Source organism: Tamandua tetradactyla, chromosome 1 (genome assembly GCF_023851605.1).
Source record: "Tamandua tetradactyla isolate mTamTet1 chromosome 1, mTamTet1.pri, whole genome shotgun sequence".
Lineage (NCBI taxonomy): Eukaryota > Metazoa > Chordata > Mammalia > Pilosa > Myrmecophagidae > Tamandua > Tamandua tetradactyla.
Genome location: NC_135327.1, coordinates 141,670,111 through 141,690,512, shown reverse-complemented (window position 1 = coordinate 141,690,512; position 20,402 = coordinate 141,670,111). Strand labels below are relative to the sequence as shown.

The following is a 20,402-nucleotide window of genomic DNA, read 5'->3' as shown; positions in this document are numbered from 1 at the left end:
AATTATTCATTTTTTCCCTGTGTGGCAGTTTATGTAAGTGACTTTACAATCAGAGATAATTTAAGCAGTGTTTCTACGTAAATAAAAGCAAATATAGATCTTTTTTAAGTGCCTAGGAGAATTATTTTTTCTTCAGGCTTAATCGGCGATATACAATTGAAGGAACAAATTTTCTGGCTCCTGCCTGTCTTGGCAAAAATGGTAGTCCTAGAAACTGTAACATCTACCTGATATTGCAGAAGAGGTTGATGAGATAATTGACTAATATTAGCTCTGTTTCATCAGGATTATATAACTCTAGCAGAAAAATTTAATAGGAACCCCCAGAATAACCTGAATCAGAGTATTCTTATTAGAATACAAATCTCTGAGACTTTGACTATTGAGTCCTTTATCTGTGAATTGGAATGAAAACTGATAATGGCATTGCAGTAGCCATTTGAATGGGACAAGCTGCTTGTTCTAGAAGCACATGTTTTGCTCAGACAAAATCAAAAGCACACAACACAGGTGAAGGCTGAATTACATTTAAAGTATTTAGTCTCTTCTTTAGCGCCTCAGAGGCTATCCAACTGCATGGCAGCCCCACCCCTCAGTTGCACCTGTCCATCTCCATTGCAAATGCTGGAGCTAACCAGGAAACTTTCAAAGAAAAGTTGGAACTACAAATCAAAGTATATCAGGAATAAGATGCATTGTATACGTATGTTTACTTTCTTACCTTTTGAGGATGAAATCATGATGTAAAAACACTTCCAAACAGAACAAGAAAGACTCGGCATAGAGGACTTACTTTGCACTGATTAATTCCATCTTATTTTCTAGATTTTCCTTAGAAACTCTTCCAAATCTATGTTTTCACTAGTTTTTTTTTTTTTTGTTAACTAATACATTTCCTCAAAGTATAACTACCTGTTGATCTGGTTTAAAACAGAGTCAAAATGTAGTAAACCGGGACTTCCAGGCCAAGACGGTGGCTTAACAATGTGCGCATTTTAGTTCATCCTCCAGAACAACTACTAAATAACCGAAACAGTACAGAACAGCTCCTGGGGCCACATCAGTGACCGAACACACAGCGTACCCCAGTCTGGACCAGCTGCGAGCCCCCCCCAGAACCATGACTTCTTCAAGCTGTAGTGGCCGGTGCCCCTCCCCCACAGGCTGCTTCCCAGAGGGCAAAGGAAAGAGACTTTACCAGCAACAGAGGCTGAGCCCAACCAAAAGCCAATTGTGGAATTAATTAAGAAATTCTGACTACTAAAAATAGGCCCCCAGCTCAGGTGAACCTGGTCAAACTGGAGCTTGCTCATTTTAGCCCCGGTGCCAAGGGGGCAGGGCTGACGGAAAAAGAAAAAAGAGGAACCAGGGGTTTTTGTGGCTGTGTTTCTACAAAGGCTTGACTGTCTTTGGATACAGCAGCAGGGCTTCTCAGGCTGCAGTTGCCCCAGGCATAGGCAGAAACAAGCTCGTTTGAGGGCTTGTCTGGAGCCTGTGCCTTCCCCAGGGGAGGGGTGAAGCCCAACTCAGGTGGGATCCCTCCCTCAAGGAATTCAGACACCAGGGCTTGGTAATTTGAAGCCATTAAAACCAGCCTACAACCTCTGCTCTGTCTCCACCATGCCCCCAGCAGGGAGAGTCTGCCAAAGTTAAAGGTACCGCATCATCATATGCTGGTGGGACCTGCAGGCAGACAGGCACTACATACTGGGCAGGATGAGAAAAACAGAGCCCAGAGACTTCACAGGAAACTCTTTCAACCTGCTGAGTCTCACCCTCAGGGAAAACCATCACAGGTGACTCTTTCCTCCTGATTAGAGGCCAGTTTGGTCTGGGAAAATCCGGCTAGGGTCTATAATACCTAAGTAGACCCTCCTAAAAGTGTGGGGGGGGGGGGGAGGGTAAGGCACCATAACAGCAGGGCAAGAAACAAGAAAACAAGAACTGAAAAATTATGATCTGTTAAACAAAACCTAAGCTAGAGGTGCAGATAAATGCTGAACTAAATGTCAAAGAACAGATAGACAAAAAATTCATCCAGCAAGAAAACCCTAGGTAAACGAAGTGAACGCAATCTCCAGAATAAACTAATTAAGGTAATTAAATGCCTAGACGCCAGCAAAAAATAACAAATCACACTAGGAAAATTGAAGATATGGCCCAGTCAAAGGAACAAACCAACAAATCAAATGACATACAGGAGTTGAAACAATTAATTCAGAATATACGAACAGACATGGAAAACCTCATCAAAAACCAAATCAGTGAATTGAGGCAGGATATAAAGAAGGCAAGGAACAAACAAAAAGAAGAAATTGAAAGTCTGAAAAAACAAATCACAGAACTTATGGGAATGAAAGTCATGGTAGAAGAGATGAAAAAAAACAATGGAAACCTACAATGGTAGATTTCGAGAGGCAGAATATCTGAAATCTGGCAAGAAAAAGAAAATATAGGGAAAAAATGGAAAAATATGAGCAGGGACTCAGGGAATTGAAGGACAATATGAAGTGCACGAATATACATGTTGTGGGTGTCCCAGAAGGAGAAAAGAAGGGAAAAGCAAGAGAAAAACTAATGGAGGAAATTATCACTGAAAATTTTCCAACTCTTATGAAAGACTAAAAATTAAAATTCCAAGAAATGCAGCATACCCCAAAGAGAATAGATCCTAATAGACATATTCCAAGACATTTAATAATCAGAATATCAGATGTCAAAGAGAAAGAGAGGATCTTGAAAGCAGCAAGAGAGAAGCAATCCATCACATACAAGGGAAGCCCAATAAGACTATGTGTAGATGTCTCAGCAGAAACCATGGAGGTGAGAAGACAGTGGGATGATATATTTAAATTATTAAAAAAAAAAAAAAACTGCCAACCAAGAATTCTATATCAAGAAAAATTGTCCTTCAAAAACGAGGGAGAAATTAAAACATTTTCAGACAAAAAAATCACCAAGAGAATTTGTGACCAAGAGACCAGCTCTGCAAGAAATAGTAAAGGGAACACTAGAGACAGATATGAAAAGACAGAAGAGAGAGTTGTGGAGAAGAGTGTAGAAAGGAAGACTATCAGTAAAGGTAAAAAGAAGGAAAATTAGATATGATATATAAAATCCAGAAGGCAAAATAGCAGAAGAAAGTACTACCTGTGCAGTAATAACACTAAATGTTAATGGATTAAACTCCCCAATCAAAAGACATAGACTGGCAGAATAGATTAAAAAACAGGACCCATCTATTTGCTGTCTCTATTCATAGGACATGAGGGCAAGGACACAAATGGACGTTTGCACACCAATGTTTATAGCAGCCTTATTTACAATTACCAAGAGATGGAAACAGCCAAAATGTCCATCAGCAGACGGGTAGCTAAACAAACGGTGGCATATACATACAATGGAATATTATACAGCTGTAAGACAGAATAAAGTTATGAAGTATGTAACAACATGGATGGACCTTAAGGACATTATGCTGAGTGAGATTAGCCAAAAACAAAAGGACAAATACTGTATGGTCTCACTGATATGAACTGACATTAGTGAATAAACTTGGAATATTTCATTGGTAACAGAGACCATCAGGAGATAGAAATAGGGTAAGATATTGGGTAATTGGAGCTGAAGGGATACAGATTGTGCAACAGGAGTGGATACAAAAACTCAGAAATGGACAGCACAATACTACCTAACTGTAATACAATTATGTTAAAACACTGAATGAAGCTGAATGTGAGAATGATAGAGAGAGGAGGGCTGGGGCATAAATGAAATCACAAAAAAAGATAAATGATAAAGATTGAGATGGTGTAATTTAGGAATGCCTAGAGTGTATAGTGATAGTGACTAAATGTACAAATTTAAAAAATGTTTTTGCATGAGGAAGAACAAAGGAATGTCATTACTGCAGGGTGCTAAAAATAGAAGGTAATTAATATTTTAAAATTTCAACTTATGTCTGAGACTAGAGCAAAAAAATGTTTATTTGGTACAAAATTTATATTTTGACTAGTGCATCTCCTAATATAACTTATGTAGATAGTTGGTTGAACAACATAAGCACACAGAACCTTGGGTAGGACATGAGATTTTGTTGGTTTGTCCAGAGTGATGCCCCCAATGAATCCCAGAGTGATTTGATCAGTGAGTGGAACAGTATTTGCAAAGTCCCCTTCGGGGAATAGTGAGTATGGGGGAAAATTCAACCTCCCCAAGTTGAATTCTTGATATTCTCACAAGCAGTTTGGACAACCAAAACTATAGGTTGAGCCCCCAGTCTTGGGGCTTGTTCATATGAAACTTAACCCCACAAAGGATAGGTCAAGCTTACTTAAAATTATGCCTAAGAGTCACCCCCAAGAGAACCTCTTTTGTTGCTCAGATGTGGTCTCTCTCTCTCCAGCCAACACAGCAAGCAAACTCACCACCCTCCCCCTGTCTACATGGGACATGACTTCCAGGGATGTGGACCTTCCTTTAAATGTGGAACAGAAATCCTAGAATGAGTTGAGACTCAGAGTCAAGGGATTGAGAAAACCCCTAGAATGAGCTGAGATTCAGCATCAAGGGATTGAGAAAACCTTCTTGACCTAAAGGGAGAAGAGTGAAATGAGACAAAATAAAGTGTCAGTGGCTGAGAGATTCCAAACAGAGTCAAGAGGTTATCCTGGAGGTTATTCTTATGCATTTAATAGATATCACCTTGTTAGTCAGGGTGTAATGGAGAGGCTGGAGGGAACTGCCTGAAAATATAGAGCTGTGTTCCAGTAGCCATGTTACTTAAAGATGATTGTATAATGATATAGCTTTCGCAGTGTGACTGTGTGATTGTGAAAACCTTGTGTCGGTCCTCTTTTTATCTACCTTATCAACAGACGAGTAAAACATATGGAATAAAAATAAATAATAGGGGGAACAAATGTTAAAATAAATTTAGGTTGAAATGCTAGTGATCAATGAAAGGTAGGGGTAAAGGGTATGGTATGTATGAATTTTTTTCAGTTGTCTTTTTATTGCTTTTTCTGAATTGATGCAAATGTTCCAAGAAATGATCTTGATGATGAATATGCAACAATGTGATGATATTGTGAATTACTGATTATATATGTAGAATTGAATGATCATAAGTTAATGTTTGCACTTGTTTGTTGTTATATATATATTTTTAATTTAAAAAAAATAAATTTCTATCAAGCCTTAGATGTACATTTCCCTTTGACTTTCACTTACACCACATACAAAACAAACAGTTTTCTCCCCAAATCTAGACTTGCAAAAGCCAGATTAGGAGATTTATCTCAATCCGCACAGTATCCATGTTCCTAAAACTATGTGTCTGTGTCAGCATGTTATCCAGGTTTGTACATAAGATGAATTTCTACTGAAAATAATTCTATGTCTTGCTTAAAATGGAAATTTAATTCCCGTATCTTTGTTTGCCATAAAATGTTTGTCTCTTTTTCAAGTGAATGAACATTGGCTATTCCATGATGATTGTACAGTGGAAAGATTCTGTGACTCCCCTGATGGGGTCATGCTTTGTGGCAGTCATGATGGAAGAGAAGTGTACGTGGTGACCCAAGACCTCACTCCCACCGAGGGCTGGATTATGCAGTTCAAGGTGAAAACATTAAGGTCTCCATTACGTAAATAACAATATGTTAGCAATATAAGAAATGAAAACAATTATAGAGGCAAACACTCTAATATTGACTTAACATATACTTAGGAAAGTAAAACTAAATGTTAAGATAATATTATATAACTCAACTCTATATTACTTAAGGATGAAAGGCATTTCCTTTCTCAACTATTTCAAGGTAATACTTTCATGGGAGAAAAATGTTTCTATTCAGGTCTAAATACATGTCTAATTCTTCTAAATACTATTGGATATTAAATACTGATAATAAAAATATAGGATATGATTCCAATAATAGCCTGAGTTAGCTCCCTGAGTTAAATCATTATATGATTTAGACAAATTTTCTCTTTAAGAGGAGATTAAGTTATAATGGCTATATCTACTTTTTTATGAGAGCATTTTGATGTTTATGGAGGAAGAAAATTATAGGAAAAAAACACGATTAGCATTAATATCAATTTAGATTTAATTAACATCAATGTTTTGACCAAGATTCTATGTCAAAAAATTTTTCTGTCTATCTAAATTCCACTCTGTTAGCAACAAATGGTGCGTATGGCTATCTCCATCATCAAAGGGTGCTTGGCCTATTAAAAGCACCTTCTGTTATCACTTCATTGCATTTCAGTTTAGTTGAAAGTGATTTATAGAGTGTCATAAAGTGTACTACAAAATGGCAAAATTGGTAAAGTTGTTAGCAGTCCTTCTTGGTCAAATATCCTGCCAAACAGAAGTATCAGTACACAGCAAACAACAATTTGTAAGGTTGGGTCCAAGCCTTCCAAGGCAACTAGCCAACCATGGCAGACATGCAAGTTTCAGCTTTTCTCCAAACCCCATGCAGTATATTTGGCACTTTCTATAATTTGTTACCTTGGACAAGCATCTCAGTTCTCCCAGAACAAAAATGAACCTGAAAATACAGGATGGTTTAGTGCAGTGTATATCAAGTAATCAGTAATTTTTATGCTGCTTAAGTCCACAGAGCAGAAATATGTAATATAATTTTAATGCCTTGACAATCTTACTTTACTCTATTTCTTAGATTGCTGTTGGATGTAAAGCTTCTGAAAAAATTGCACAGAATCAAATTCACGTGCAGTATTCTACTGACTTTGGTGTGAGCTGGAATTATCTGGTTCCTCAGTGCTTACCTGCTGACCCAAAATGTTCTGGAAGTGTTTCTCAGCCATCTGTGTTCTTTCCAACTAAAGGGTGGAAAAGAATCACCTACCCACTTCCTGAAAGCTTAGTGGGAAAGTAAGTAGAAAATTAAAATAAAGCTTAGTACTGAACAGTCAGAAATGGCTTAGGAACACTTTTGTCAAGCCTGAAATTATGTTGTAATTGTGGGTAAGTGCTTACTTCTTCCCAAACCCTAAAGGTTCTCTAATTGGTGACATCCATGATAAGCTAACTTCAAGAGACCTTAAGTTATAATTCTTGGCAAGAAGGGCCTTGGCAGGCCTTTCCATTTTGTACAATTCAATGTCGTCAAATGAGGAAAGACCAATAGTGATGACCTTGGAGCCCCCCCCAAAAGGTATACCCTACCTGATCAGCTTTATAGACATTTGTCCACCATGAATCATGAGCTCTTCACATTACTGCTTTATCAGTCCATGATATACATAGCCACAAGCAAGCCCTAATTCATTATGCTATTTGTACATGTGTGGTTTATTGGTTTCATTTTTCTCTTATTAAAGCACTAAGTCCTGCACCTACAGAGAAAATTAATTAACCTGGAGCAATGGTGAAGCAAAGGTGATTAAACCATTCTCTGGAAAGTCTGTAGATATGTTAAGGCAATTCAAAAAGATTAATATTTCTCTTCTGTAATATTTAGGGAAAAAAGAAACATTAAAACGACAGGAACACCTCGACTGTATAAATCACATGGTCTGGCCAAATGAAGAAACTTCTTGTCAAACAGAATATGATATATAACCACAATAGACTGAGCCTTTGGTTAAAGAATCTACATCTGGCTTTGTCAGGACCCCCATAGACATCACTTACTACAGGACCACTCACAGTTTTCAGAAATTAATTTAAAAGGTTTATTCAGTTAACATGCTAGGACTCTTAAGTCAAGATTCTCCTAACTGCAGACAACAGAAAACCCAGCTCAAACTAATTCAAATAAAAATGAAATTTATTGTATCTATAATGAAAATTCCAAAGATAAGTGGACTCTAAGATTGGTGGATTTGTGGACTAAACAATGTCTTTGAAGACTCTCATGCTTTGCTCTGAAATCCACAGTGTTGGCGTCACACTAAGTGTTAAGGCTGATTACCCCCGTGAACATAGCAGGGCTACTAAAAAAACTAGACAGAATGCTTCTGTAGCCATGTCAAATGGGAGAGAAAAGGAGTAGCTTTTCTTTCTAAAAGAGAAGCATTTCATGGGTCCAAAATAGCTCAGGAATGCTCATTCCCCAGCCAGTCAATGGTTAAGATCGCAAATGAATATTCTAGAGTGAAATGGATGCCCAGGCACCATCACATTATCTATCTTAGACTGATTTTCCCCTCCCATTCTCTCTTTTTTTAATATAATGAGGTATAATGTATATACAGTACTTTGCCAGTTATTAACTGTTCAGTTCAATGAGTTTTTACCATTCTGTAACCTATGTAACTACCACACAAAGCAAGATATAGAACCTTTACATTATCCCAGAAAGTTCCCTCGTGAACTTTGGGCTTTTTATTCAAATAGGTTGGTATATTTTAATAAAATGTTAATTATGAGGCTTGTTTTTATCCCCAGAAGACAGAACTCTCAGGAAAATTGTCCCAGAATATAACTCCCCCAAACTGTTTTCTAATTAGCGTAGTTGCTCTGAGAATATTGATTATCTTCAGGGAATTCAGAAGTTGCTGTTCCTCAGAAGCCTGAAGGCTGAGCAAATCTCTGTCAAAAAACTCAGTCACCTTCTGTACAATTTCAGAAAAGTAATTAATGAATCCAAATTATGTCACAACCACTGGACTCCAGTTCACAAGAAACCTGTTTAATGATAGTTACAGAGTTGTTTTTTAAAATATTCCCATTGCTTGAAATAGAGATTCCACTGTATTTTCATTTTGTTTTGCTCAAGTTTGCTCAGATATTGTAAAATGTCAGTAAAACCAGCATTACAGTTCCATCACTAGAAATAGAGAAAAACAGTCAAAAAAAAAAAAAACATTTTTTATTGAGCCTTTTTGTCCTAGAAGAGTATTTTAAAAGGACATGAATAAAGTTAACTTCTGCTTTTCACTCCTTTTCTTTTGTGCTGCTGATAGTCCTGTGAGGTTTAGGTTCTATCAGAAGTACTCAGACATGCAGTGGGCAATCGATAATTTCTATCTGGGCCCCGGCTGCTTGGACAATTGCAGGGGCCATGGAGACTGCCTAAATGAGCAGTGTATCTGCGACCCAGGATACTCTGGCCCAAACTGCTACTTGACTCACACTCTGAAGGTAAGGTGACTGCTGGGAGCACTTGCATTGCATATCAGGACGAATCAACTTATATGTGAGACTAAAAATCTAAAACAATGTCCTTTGGGATCCTTGGTAAATAAATTATTTGGATGGAAACTAAGAAAATATGTCTTAAGTTTCTTATATGCAAGAATATTAAGAGTAAGTTCTAATGCATATGGAATATAAATAAATAATAGGGGGAACAAATGTTAAAATAAATTTAGTTTGAAATGCTATAGTGATCAGTAAAAGCGAGGGGTAAGGTAAGTATAATCTTTTTTTTTCTGTTTTCGTTTTATTTCTTCTTTTTCTCTTGTCTTTGTATTTCTTTTTCTGAATGGATGCAAATGTTTTAAGAAATTATGAATATGCAACTAACTGATGATATTGTGAATTACTGATTATATATATATTAATGTTTTATTTGGTTTGCTAAATTTTTAAAAAAAAGAGTAAGTTCTAATGAATTTGTCTAAATCACAATATCAACTAGACTGTATGGATTAAACAACATAAATACACTGGGTTTCTTTTTTTTTTACCTTTAATTTAAAATTGATCAGTATTAAGCCTTCTTTACTTCACTTTTTCAATAGATGCACTATTTGAAGGAGGTTACTGTGTTGTTACGAAATAAAGTAAATATAGCTACATTAAAACAAAAGACCACATTTTCAAAATGGCTCGAAAAGTACTTGAATTCCTGTTCAGAAAATTCTGTATCCTAATTCACTAACTACTGAAGTGTGGTAGTGTTCAGAATAGAGAGCTCATTCTTGGAAGCTTTAGCTGTTATATTATTATTTAGTATACAAAGCATATTTAGTTGTCCAACATAATTTGCTGTTCATTCTATTTCTGGAAATAAATATAGTACATTCATCATTATAACAACAGAAAACACAAATGATTGAAATCCAGCATATGAAAGGTAAATCATCTAAGCAAAATCTATTTGGAATTTTTAAATTAAAAATTGAGTCTTACTTGTCTCTGAAGATGTTAGTCCATTTGTTATCAAATGAGATTATCACATGACAAACATAGCTTTGATTACCACAGTAATAAATAAACGAACAAAATTATAGTTTATTTCATAAACAGTAAAATTTTGTTAGCATTCCCCATATGGATTATGGATTATGAGCACTTATTCAAATCTTTATAATGAGAATTTACATGGTTAACCATGCTTTCCTTCTGACTCATGTTCTTACATGGAAACCTCCTTTTTAAAAACTGTAATTATTTCCTAACCAACAGTGAGGTGAGGTAAGACTGACACATGACTGCATACCTTTAACTTTATATTTGATTGTATTCTAGGTTTGGAGAAAAGAGGGTTTATTTATAGAATTTTAACTACTATGATAAGGTAGCAACAAAACAACTCTTCTAAAGAAGTAAAAAGTTTAGTAAATTTGCATAAATCCATATACAGTTCTGCAGATGCAACTATGACAAATTATTTTCAGTGTTATCGCAATTATTTTCATGATATATTCCCATTATTTAAAAAAAAACAATGCTGTGATCCTAGGTTTCAGCATTAAAAAAAAAGCTGTGTGCCTTAGCTCAAAGTAAAATTGTACTATGGACAAAATAAATAGAAAATCAGAATTATCCTCAAATAGAACATTAATAGGGAGTTAATTTTAGGTCTTTTTCAAAGATCCTGACTGTGATAGGAAGGGATGAGTTAATTTTATATGAAGTGCGGCCATAATGAACTTAATATTTTAATCTATCCACTCTTAGGAAAATAGACCATTTTTTTAAAACTTTTTTTTAATAAGATGCTGATTATACCTTTATGGTGGTCATAAAAGTAGAATCATACAGTATCTTTCCTTTTGTGTCTGGCTAATTTCACTCAGCATTATGTCCTCAAGACTTATCCATCTTGTCATATGCTTTAGGACATCATTTTGTCTTACTGTTACAGAATATTCCATCGTATGTTTATACCACATCTTGTCAACCCACTTGTCTGTTGACATGCATTTAGTTTGTTTCCATGTTTTGGCAATTGTGAATAATTCTGCTATGAACATTGGTGTGCAAATGTTTGTTTGTGTCATTGCTTTCAGCTCTTCTGGGCATATACCAAGTACTGCTATTGCTGGGTCATAGGGCAACTCGATATTTAGTTTCCAAAGGAACCACCAAACAGTCTTCCATAGTGGCTGTACCATTATACATTCCCACCAGCAGTGCATACGTGTCCCAGTTTCTCCACATCCTTTCCGGCATTTATAATTTCCTGTTTGTTTAATAGCAGCCATTCTTATAGGTGTGAGGTGGTATCTCATTGTAGCCTTGATCTCTATTTTCCTTATAGCCAATGAAAAATGAGCATCTCTTCCTGTGCTTTTGAACCATCTGTATTTGCTCTTCAGAAAAATGCCTATTCATATCTTTAGCCCATTTTATAATTGAGTTGTTTGTTCTTTTGTTGAGTTGTATGATTTCTTTGTATATACAGGAAATCAAACCTGTGTCTAAAATATTTTCTCCCATTGAGTTGGCTGCCTCTTCACTTTTTTTTTTTTTTTTTTTTTTACATGGGCAGGCACCGGGAACCAAACCTGGGTCCTCTGGCATGGCAGGCGAGCATTCTTGCCTGTTGAGCCACCGTGGCCCACCCTTCACCTTTTTTGACAAAGTCTTTTGAGGTGCAGAGCATTTGACTTTGAGGAGTTCTCATTTGTTTATTTTTTTCTTTTGTTACTTGTTCTTTGGGTGTAAAGTTTGGGAAGCTACCTCCTACTACTAGGGCTTGAAGGTGTTTCCCTATATTTTCTTCTAGAAGCTGTATGGTGCTAGTTCTTATATTTAGGTGTTTGATCCACTTTGATTTAATTTTTGTGTTGGGTGTAAGATAGGGGTCCTCTTTCATTCTTTTGGTTATTGATATCCAGTTCTTCCATGCCCAATTATTGAAAAGACTAACTTGTCCCAGTTCAGAGGATTTGGGGGCCTTGTTAAAATTCAGTTGACCATAGATTTGGTAGTCTATTTCTACACTTTCAATTCGATTCCATTGGTCAATGCTTCTGTCTTTGTCCCAGTACCATGCTGTTTTGACCACTGTGGCTTTATAATAGGTTTTAAAGTCAGGGAGTGTTAATCTTCCCACCTCGTTCTTCTTTTTTAAGATGCTTTTAGCTATTTGGAGTCTCTTTCCCTTCCAGATGAGTTTGGTAGTTGGCTTTTCCAAATCTTCAAAGTAGGTTGTTGGAATTTTGATTGGTGTACTGTGTTGAATCTGTAGATCAATTTGGGGACAGTTGACATCTTAACTGTATTTAGCCTTCCCATCCATGAACAGGGTATGTCTTTCCACCTGTTTAGATCTCCTTTTATTTCTTTTAGCAACGTTATGTAGTTTTCTGTGTACAAATCCTTTACGTCCCTAGTTAAGTTCATTCCTAAGTATTTGATTCTTTTAGCTGCTATTTTGAATGGAATTTTTTCCTTAACTGACTCCTCAGCTAGGTCATTGCTTGTGTATAGAAATGTTACTGATTGCTCTAGCTAGAATTTCTAGCACAATGTTGAATAGTAGTGGTGATAGTGGGCATCCTTGTCTTGTACCTTATCTTAGGGGGAAAGCTTTCAGTCTCTCTCCATTGAGTTTGATGCTGGCTATCAGTTTTCAATTAATCCCTTTATCATATTGAGGTAGTTAACCTCTTATTCCTATCTTTTGGAGTGTTTTTATCAGAAAAGGATGCTGAATTTTGTCAAATGCTTTTTCAGTGTCAATTGAGATGATCATGTAATTTTTTCCCTTTGATTTGTTAATATGCTGTATTACATTAATTGATTTTCTTATGTTGAACCATCCTTGCATTCCTGGTATAAACCCCACTTAGTCATGGTGTGTAATTCTTTTGATGTGCTGTTGGATTTGATTTGCTAATATTTTATTGAGAATTTTTGCATCTATGTTCATTAGGGAGATTGGCCTGTAGTTTTCCTTTTTTTGTAGCATCGTTAACCGGTTTTGGTATTAAAATGATATTAGCTTCATAAAATGAGTTAAGTGGAGTTCCTTTTTCCTCAATGTTTTGGAAAAGTTTGAGCAGGATTGGTGTTAGTTCTTTCTGGAATGTTTCATAAAATTCCCCTGTGAAGCCATCTGGTCCTGGGCTTTTCTTTGTAGGAAGATTTTTCTCTTTATTAAATCTCTTTATTTGTGATTGGTTTGTTGAGATCTTCTGTTTCTTCCTGAGTCAGTGTAACTTGTTTGTGTGTCTCCAGGAATTTGTCCATTTCATCTAAGTTGTCTAGTTTGTTGGCATATAGTTGTTCCCAGTATCCTTTTATGATTTCTTTTATTTCTTCAGGGTCTGTGGTAACGCATCTCTTCTAATTTCTAATTTTCTTTATTTACATCCTCTCTCTTTTTTCTTTGTCAGTCTTGCTAGTGGCCCATCAATTTTATTGATTTTTCTCAAAGAAAACTTTTTTCACATTTTTTATTGTGAAATTTAACATACATACAAAGAAAAGAAAAGCAATAATTTTCAAAATATATTTCAACAAGTAGTTACAGAAAAGATTTCAGATTTTGTTATGGGTTACCATTCCACTATTTCAGATTTTTTCTTGTAGCTACTCCAAAATACTGAATGCTAAAAGAAATATCAGTGTAATGATTTGACAGTCATACTCATTTGTTAAATCCTGATTTATATGTTATAAATCCTCCTTCTCCTTTGATCCTTCTTCCAGTCGGTAGTGATCTTTAGGCAATGCCCATTCTGAATTTTTCATGTAGAGAAGGGGTGTTGACACTAAAGAATAGGGATGTAATTAATTGGTAATCCTGGACAGGCTGGTTCCTCTGGGTTTCAAGATTTGTCTGACCTAGGGATGCTCTGAAAATTATAGGTTCCAGGAAAGCAAACTTAGTGCGTGAAACTTACAGAGTCTCAGTTCAAGCCTTAGGTGTTCTTAAGAGTTTACAGAAATGGTATTGGTTGGGGTTTAGCAAACCATGGCAATTAGCACTATCTAACTGAAGCTTGAGTAAGAGTAACCTCCAGAATAGCCACTTGACTCTGTTTGATCACTCTAAGCCACTGATGCCTTATTTTATTACACTTCTTTTCCCTCTTTTGGTCAGGAAGGCATTGTCGATCCCCTGGTGCCAGGGCCTGACTCATCCCTGGGAGTCATGTCCCACATTGTCAGGGAGATTTTCACCCCTGAATGTCATGTCTCACTTAAGGGGAAGGGTAATGATTTTTCTGAGTGTTGGGCTTAGAGAGAGAGAGGCTACCTCTAAGCAACAGCAACAAAAAAGAGGTTTCCTGGAAGCAACTCATTGTCCCCCAGGTTTACTCAATTTGTTGCTTGCCTCTTGACATCCTTCCTTTTTATAGCCACACCATATTCCATCATATAAATGTTTCACAGTTCGCCATTCTGCTTCTCAGTCATTGTACCCTTTGGCTCCCTCCACGTACTGGGCATCATGGATAATGTCCAAAATAAACAAACATGTCTTACAGTATCCTCACTTGGTTATACAATCAGTAGCACTCTCAATGTTAGACAATTTTCATTGGTCCATGGCAACAAAGAACCAACAAACTCAGTGTCACCAAATACCAAATCAAAACTACCCCTTATCTCTTGTTCATTGCCCCCCCCCACCCCAACTGGTTGCCCCTGGTATTGCTGTGGCACTATTGATGTTTTCTTGTTAATTATTGGCCATAGCATGCAATTTTAGTTTTCCCCCGTACCCCTCTACTGTTGACTCTTTGTCCAATAGCAAACCTTTGAGAATATTCTATTTTTGCTTAGGAAAAAAATGTAGACCCAGTGAAAAGATTTTATCCTAGGCTTTGAGTTCTTCTCTCCCATCACCCTGCAAGATGACTTGTAAAGTATGTGATAAGCAGCTTTGACTTTAGACAGAAAGATTTGGTCTCAGATCTCCCTGAATAACCATATATCCTAGAATCACTCTGTGTAGAAGCTGGTGGATCCTGGTGGCCTGAAAGAGTGGTCCCCAAAGTGAGGGGCATACACTCCAAGAAGGACAAGAAAATCCACCTGGTTGAAAAATAAAACATTAGAACTTCTGTTTATAGTTTTTCCTTTTAATTTAAAATTTCACTTTTTGCATATGTTTCATAATGTATATCATAATACCATAGTACTTTTATATACTATATAAATTAATAAGTGTATTTGGGGAATACATGCTTGTACGTGTTTAAATAACTCTTTACAAACAGAAGTGTTACTATAATCAGCTATATAATTCTTCTATTTTAAGGTTTTTCTCTAAACTTTAAAGTCCAATTATTAAACATTATTTAAGCAATTAAATGATCTTAAAAACACAATAGAAATGAACATTGAGGAGATATCCTGTTGTTTTTAAGTATGTGTGGAAAAACATTTGAAATGAGCTCCATTTTTAAAAAAAAGTCCAGGATGTAACTCTATATAATTTTAAAATTCCCTGGTTGGTATCTGAAATTGTTATTTTTCTCCACATCCTGCCTATTTCTTCCAGACTTTTCTGAAGGAACGCTTTGACAGTGAAGAAATTAAACCTGAATTATGGATGTCCCTGGAGGGTGGAAGTACTTGTACTGAGTGTGGAATTCTGGCAGAGGACACTGCACTCTATTTTGGGGGATCCACTGTGAGACAAGCGATCACTCAAGATTTGGATCTCAGAGGTGCAAAGTAAGTTGATTCCTTTGGCACTTTCATCTCAGCATATAGCAAATTGGCCCCAAAGCAAGGCACACGTGTGAAAGTAGTTGTTATCCAACAGCTTGGTAAAGTCTTTAGTAGAGTATTTGTTCTAGATAGTGGCCTTCTAATTAACCATTCTGATTATCCCACTATCTGCTTGCATTCAGATTCCTGCAATACTGGGGGCGGATTGGTAGCGAGAACAACATGACCTCCTGCCATCGGCCCATCTGCCGGAAGGAAGGTGTGCTATTGGACTACTCCACTGACGGAGGTGAGTTTTGGGGGTGAAAGCCATGCTTTGGAGTATTTTGTAGTTTCCTAGGGCTGCTGTAATAAAGTACTACAAGCTTGGGAGCTTAAAACAGCAATAATGTATTGTCTTATAGTTCTGGAGGCTAGAAATCTGAAACCAAGATGTGGCTAAGGCCATACTCCCTGTGAAACTTGTTGGTGAAAAGCCTCTTTCTGCCATCTGATGATTTGCCTTGGCAATCCTTGGCTTGCAGCTGCAGCACTTTGCTTCCATCTTCCATCCTCACCTGGGATTCTCTTCTCCTGTCTGCATGTAACTGTGTTCAAATCCCCCTCTTCTTATAAGGACACCAGTCGTATTGGATTAGAGCCCACCCTAATCCAGTGTGGCTTTATCTTAAGTAATCACATCTTCTAAGATTCTGTTTCCAAATAGAGTCACATTCACAGGACCAAGGGGTAGGATATGAACATGTCTTTCCAGGGGATACAGTTCAACCTACTACAGAGCAGATTCCCAGATTCCATCCTATGCCTCTCAGAAAAGTCTCTGCAAAGCTTTGCTGACTGCACAGTATAGAAAGCACTATTAAAAATGATCAAACCACAAAGAGAAAGCTATACATCTTTCATGTATTACCTGTTCCATGTCATATAAAATCTTGCCGAAATAGGAAAGAGAGAAATCATATTTTAAAATAAACCCCCAATTTTTTGTCTAAAGAAAATAATCTCTATGCGTAACTGAAGCTCAGCAGTTGGTACTATTAAGAAATTTTGAATTTTATATGGTTTTCAAGTAAAAAGTACATTTTAAACATTTTAAAAGTATTTTTAAATAGCTTTAATGTGAATAAGCATAAAATAAATGCTGTAGACAGTCTCTAAGAAAGCTTCATTCATTGTGAAGGAAGATGGGCTGGATTAGTAAAAAATCCGTCATAGACTATTTTAATAAAATTTTCTTTCATCATTTTGAGGTAGCTGAACTAGACCAGTAATAAAGTCTTTAGAAAGTCTGCTTTAACAGATAAAGACAGTCTGTTTTAACAGATAGATATGACATCTCAGCAACTAGCATATAGATAGATAACCCTAAAATACTTTAGGATATTTTCTTAAATAAACATCCTACGAACAGTTGATCAATTTATAAGAAATAACCTTTAAGTCCAACTAATTCCTCATTATAGCAGAATTGTAATAGCTGCATTTTTAAGTGTTATCTAGAAGTTCTTGGCTAGAAACATGCAAAACATAGGTGTAACTCATATTTGAGAAATAATGCTTAGAGAAATGTAGAATAAAATGTTAAAAGCAGAAAATATATCATTTTCACTTGGGTGTTGTTTTTTTTTTTGGCTATACTCTCATATTTCAAAATCAATTATTATAGCTTAATTATGAGCCAAGTAGTTCTAAATATCCATTCCCCCTCCCCCATATGGTCAGCTCATTTTTGAGACTGTGTTTATAAGTGGTGCACACGCCTGTGTTAAAGTAAAAGAAATCACCAAGAACCAATTTTCCATTTCCTTGGATGTTTTGTTGTTTTCCCAGCTATGTTACCATGTTGCTATGTTGGAATATTTGTTATTATAGGGATTACTTGGACTTTGCTCCATGAGATGGATTACCAGAAATACATTTCCGTTAGACACGACTACATACTTCTTCCCGAGGACGCACTAACCAACACAACTCGACTTCGCTGGTGGCAGCCTTTTGTGATCAACAATGGAATTGTGGTCTCTGGGATTGAGCGCGCTCAGTGGGCACTAGACAACATTTTGATTGGAGGAGCAGAAATCAATCCTAGTCAGCTTGTGGACACTTTTGATGATGGTAAGAAAGAAGGCATCAAGCAGTTTTCTTTCCTGTGAGCCCTTTGTCTGCTTATGTCTTCCAGTGAGTTACTATATGCAAAGCATTCGGGATCGTGACTAGCACATATTCACTGCTCAGCAGATGTTAGCTATTATTTTGTCCAACGGTTTATAAATCTTCAAGGTTGGATGCTTAATTGCAGTGTCAACCGCAACATTAATAAATCCTATTAAAGACAAAATGTCTAGCTTTAAATGTATTTTGAAATTTCAATAGTGCAAAATAATATTTATTTCTTTGGAAAATTCTGTAACACAGAGATACATTTGTACTGGTTTAAAAAGTGTTCCAAGAAGAATTTTTTAATGGTGCAAGTTACCCAGACCAGCAACTACTTTTAAAAGTTGGATAATCATTATATAAGCATTTGATAATTTTTTTCTAAATTATATTTCTTGTCTTGAATTTATATGTTATGCTAATCTAAAATCTTAAATTTGAAAGGGCAAGCAAAAGGTGGAGCTTTGACTTAAGTAATTCAAAAATAAACCAATCAGTTTAAGAGACTAACATTCAGTATTGCTTCTAATTTACCTAACAGAAGGCACTTCCCATGAAGAAAACTGGAGTTTTTACCCTAACGCAGTAAGGACGGCAGGATTCTGTGGCAATCCATCCTTCCACCTCTACTGGCCAAATAAAAAGAAGGACAAGACTCACAATGCTCTCTCCTCCCGAGAACTCATTATACAGCCAGGATACATGATGCAGTTCAAAGTAAGGGAAAGAGACTCTTCAGACCCAAATATGGCATTACATCAGCAGGGGAGGACATTGCTTATTTGTACAACTATAAAGAAATGATCGATTTCATCCATTTAGAGAGACTTGATCTTATGAATAAAAGAAGTAATCTTTTACAAAGGCCTTCATCCAAGTATGATTAGATAAAATGCACAGACACGTAGGGACATAGCAAGAAATGTAACTGTGTCCGGTATTATATATGTCATCTTGAGTTCAGTTTCCCAAACCTTATAAATAGAAAACTCATATGGGTACCTCTGCCTACTTCTAAATCCCTTAACTCTCTTTCTTTTCTTACATTGCATAATTTTCTCTCTCTCTCTTTCTAGTAATAGTATTGAAATAGGACTTGTTGATTAAATAGATGAATAGGACTTAGATTTGTCTCAGCAAATTTTTATAGTGTTTATGCATTATTCATTATGCAAGCATTTAAGTGCATATTATGTGAAAAGCTTTTATTCAAACAGAAATGGAGAATCCCTTAAGAATATTAACTAATTAAAAATTATTATTCTTAATTCCAAATAAAAATTTAATATTAATATCAAGGAAGTTCAAAAATCAATGAAAATGTCTTCAGCCAGTGATACTTTGAGTTTCTTTCCATAAATTCTCCAAGTATTCTTTTCTTTGTGGCCAATTTATCTTCTTTAAATTTATTAATAATCTGTGATGCTAATGAAGTAAATAGAAACAGTCCTTTTTAAATCTTAATTTTCATCTTGAGGAAAACTGCGTGTCTTTAACAGAATGCAAAAGAATGCATTCTTGGTGTGGGTAGGCTGCTCTGTAAAAGCATATATGAATATTTCTTGATTACCTATCATGGAGAGCCATGAGGTTTCTAATTAAGAAATTAGATATCTTCTTTCTCTGAATGGATGCAAATGTTCTAAGAAATGATGAATATGCAACTAAGTAATGATACTGAGAATTACTGATTATCTATGTTAATGTTATATTTCGTTTGTTAAATTTTTTTAATTAATAAATAAATTTAAAAAAAAAAGAAATTAGATATCATTTCATCTTGCCTGATCCATACTTATTTATTTTAGATTGTGGTGGGTTGTGAAGCCACTTCTTGTGGTGACCTTCATTCTGTAATGTTGGAATACACTAAGGATGCAAGGTTAGTGAAATAATATTTTACACTTTAAAATATGAATGCATAATTCAAATGTGAACACATAATTTTAATACAGCTGCCTACCAAAGAATAACCTTGTGCAGGAAAAGCATATTTTCATATATACAAATTTCATATGTATTTCATATATACAAATTTCATTTGTATAAAAGGTATGTATATGTCTTCTTTTGAAAATTTTCCTGCAAATCAAGAAAAAGCAATTTGCATACTGAACGGCGGCCAACAAATTTTATAGTTTAAAATAAGGAAGACACTACATTTGTCTTCAAGTAGAACTTTCTGTTTTCAGGTTGCTAATGAAAATTTAAAACAATGAAGTATTTGAATATACTTTAGCCACAGTCACATCTCCTAAAGCATATTGGCAGCACTGAATAAGTGCGACATAATACAATTACTTTATTAGATGTTGACAGCCCTTATTCCACCACTACTTATAAAAATGAATTATATTGAGTTAAGTTTGGATAGATAGAGAGTTGTGTCAGTTATACTCCAGTA

At 35.8% G+C, this 20,402-nt stretch overlaps 1 protein-coding gene across 11 annotated transcripts in view; it reads left to right on the top strand.

The window, feature by feature from the left end:
- Positions 1-20,402, top strand: part of RELN (reelin) — a 530,878-nt gene that overhangs the window by 485,126 nt on the left and 25,350 nt on the right. For all 11 annotated transcript variants that reach the window (XM_077158967.1, XM_077158900.1, XM_077159048.1 and 8 more), the window contains 8 exons: positions 5,469-5,623; positions 6,693-6,907; positions 8,944-9,121; positions 15,669-15,844; positions 16,024-16,130; positions 17,714-17,956; positions 18,540-18,715; positions 19,807-19,880. In XM_077158967.1, coding sequence (XP_077015082.1) covers positions 5,469-5,623; positions 6,693-6,907; positions 8,944-9,121; positions 15,669-15,844; positions 16,024-16,130; positions 17,714-17,956; positions 18,540-18,715; positions 19,807-19,880 — 1,324 coding nt within the window. The remainder of the gene's footprint in view (positions 1-5,468; positions 5,624-6,692; positions 6,908-8,943; positions 9,122-15,668; positions 15,845-16,023; positions 16,131-17,713; positions 17,957-18,539; positions 18,716-19,806; positions 19,881-20,402) is intronic.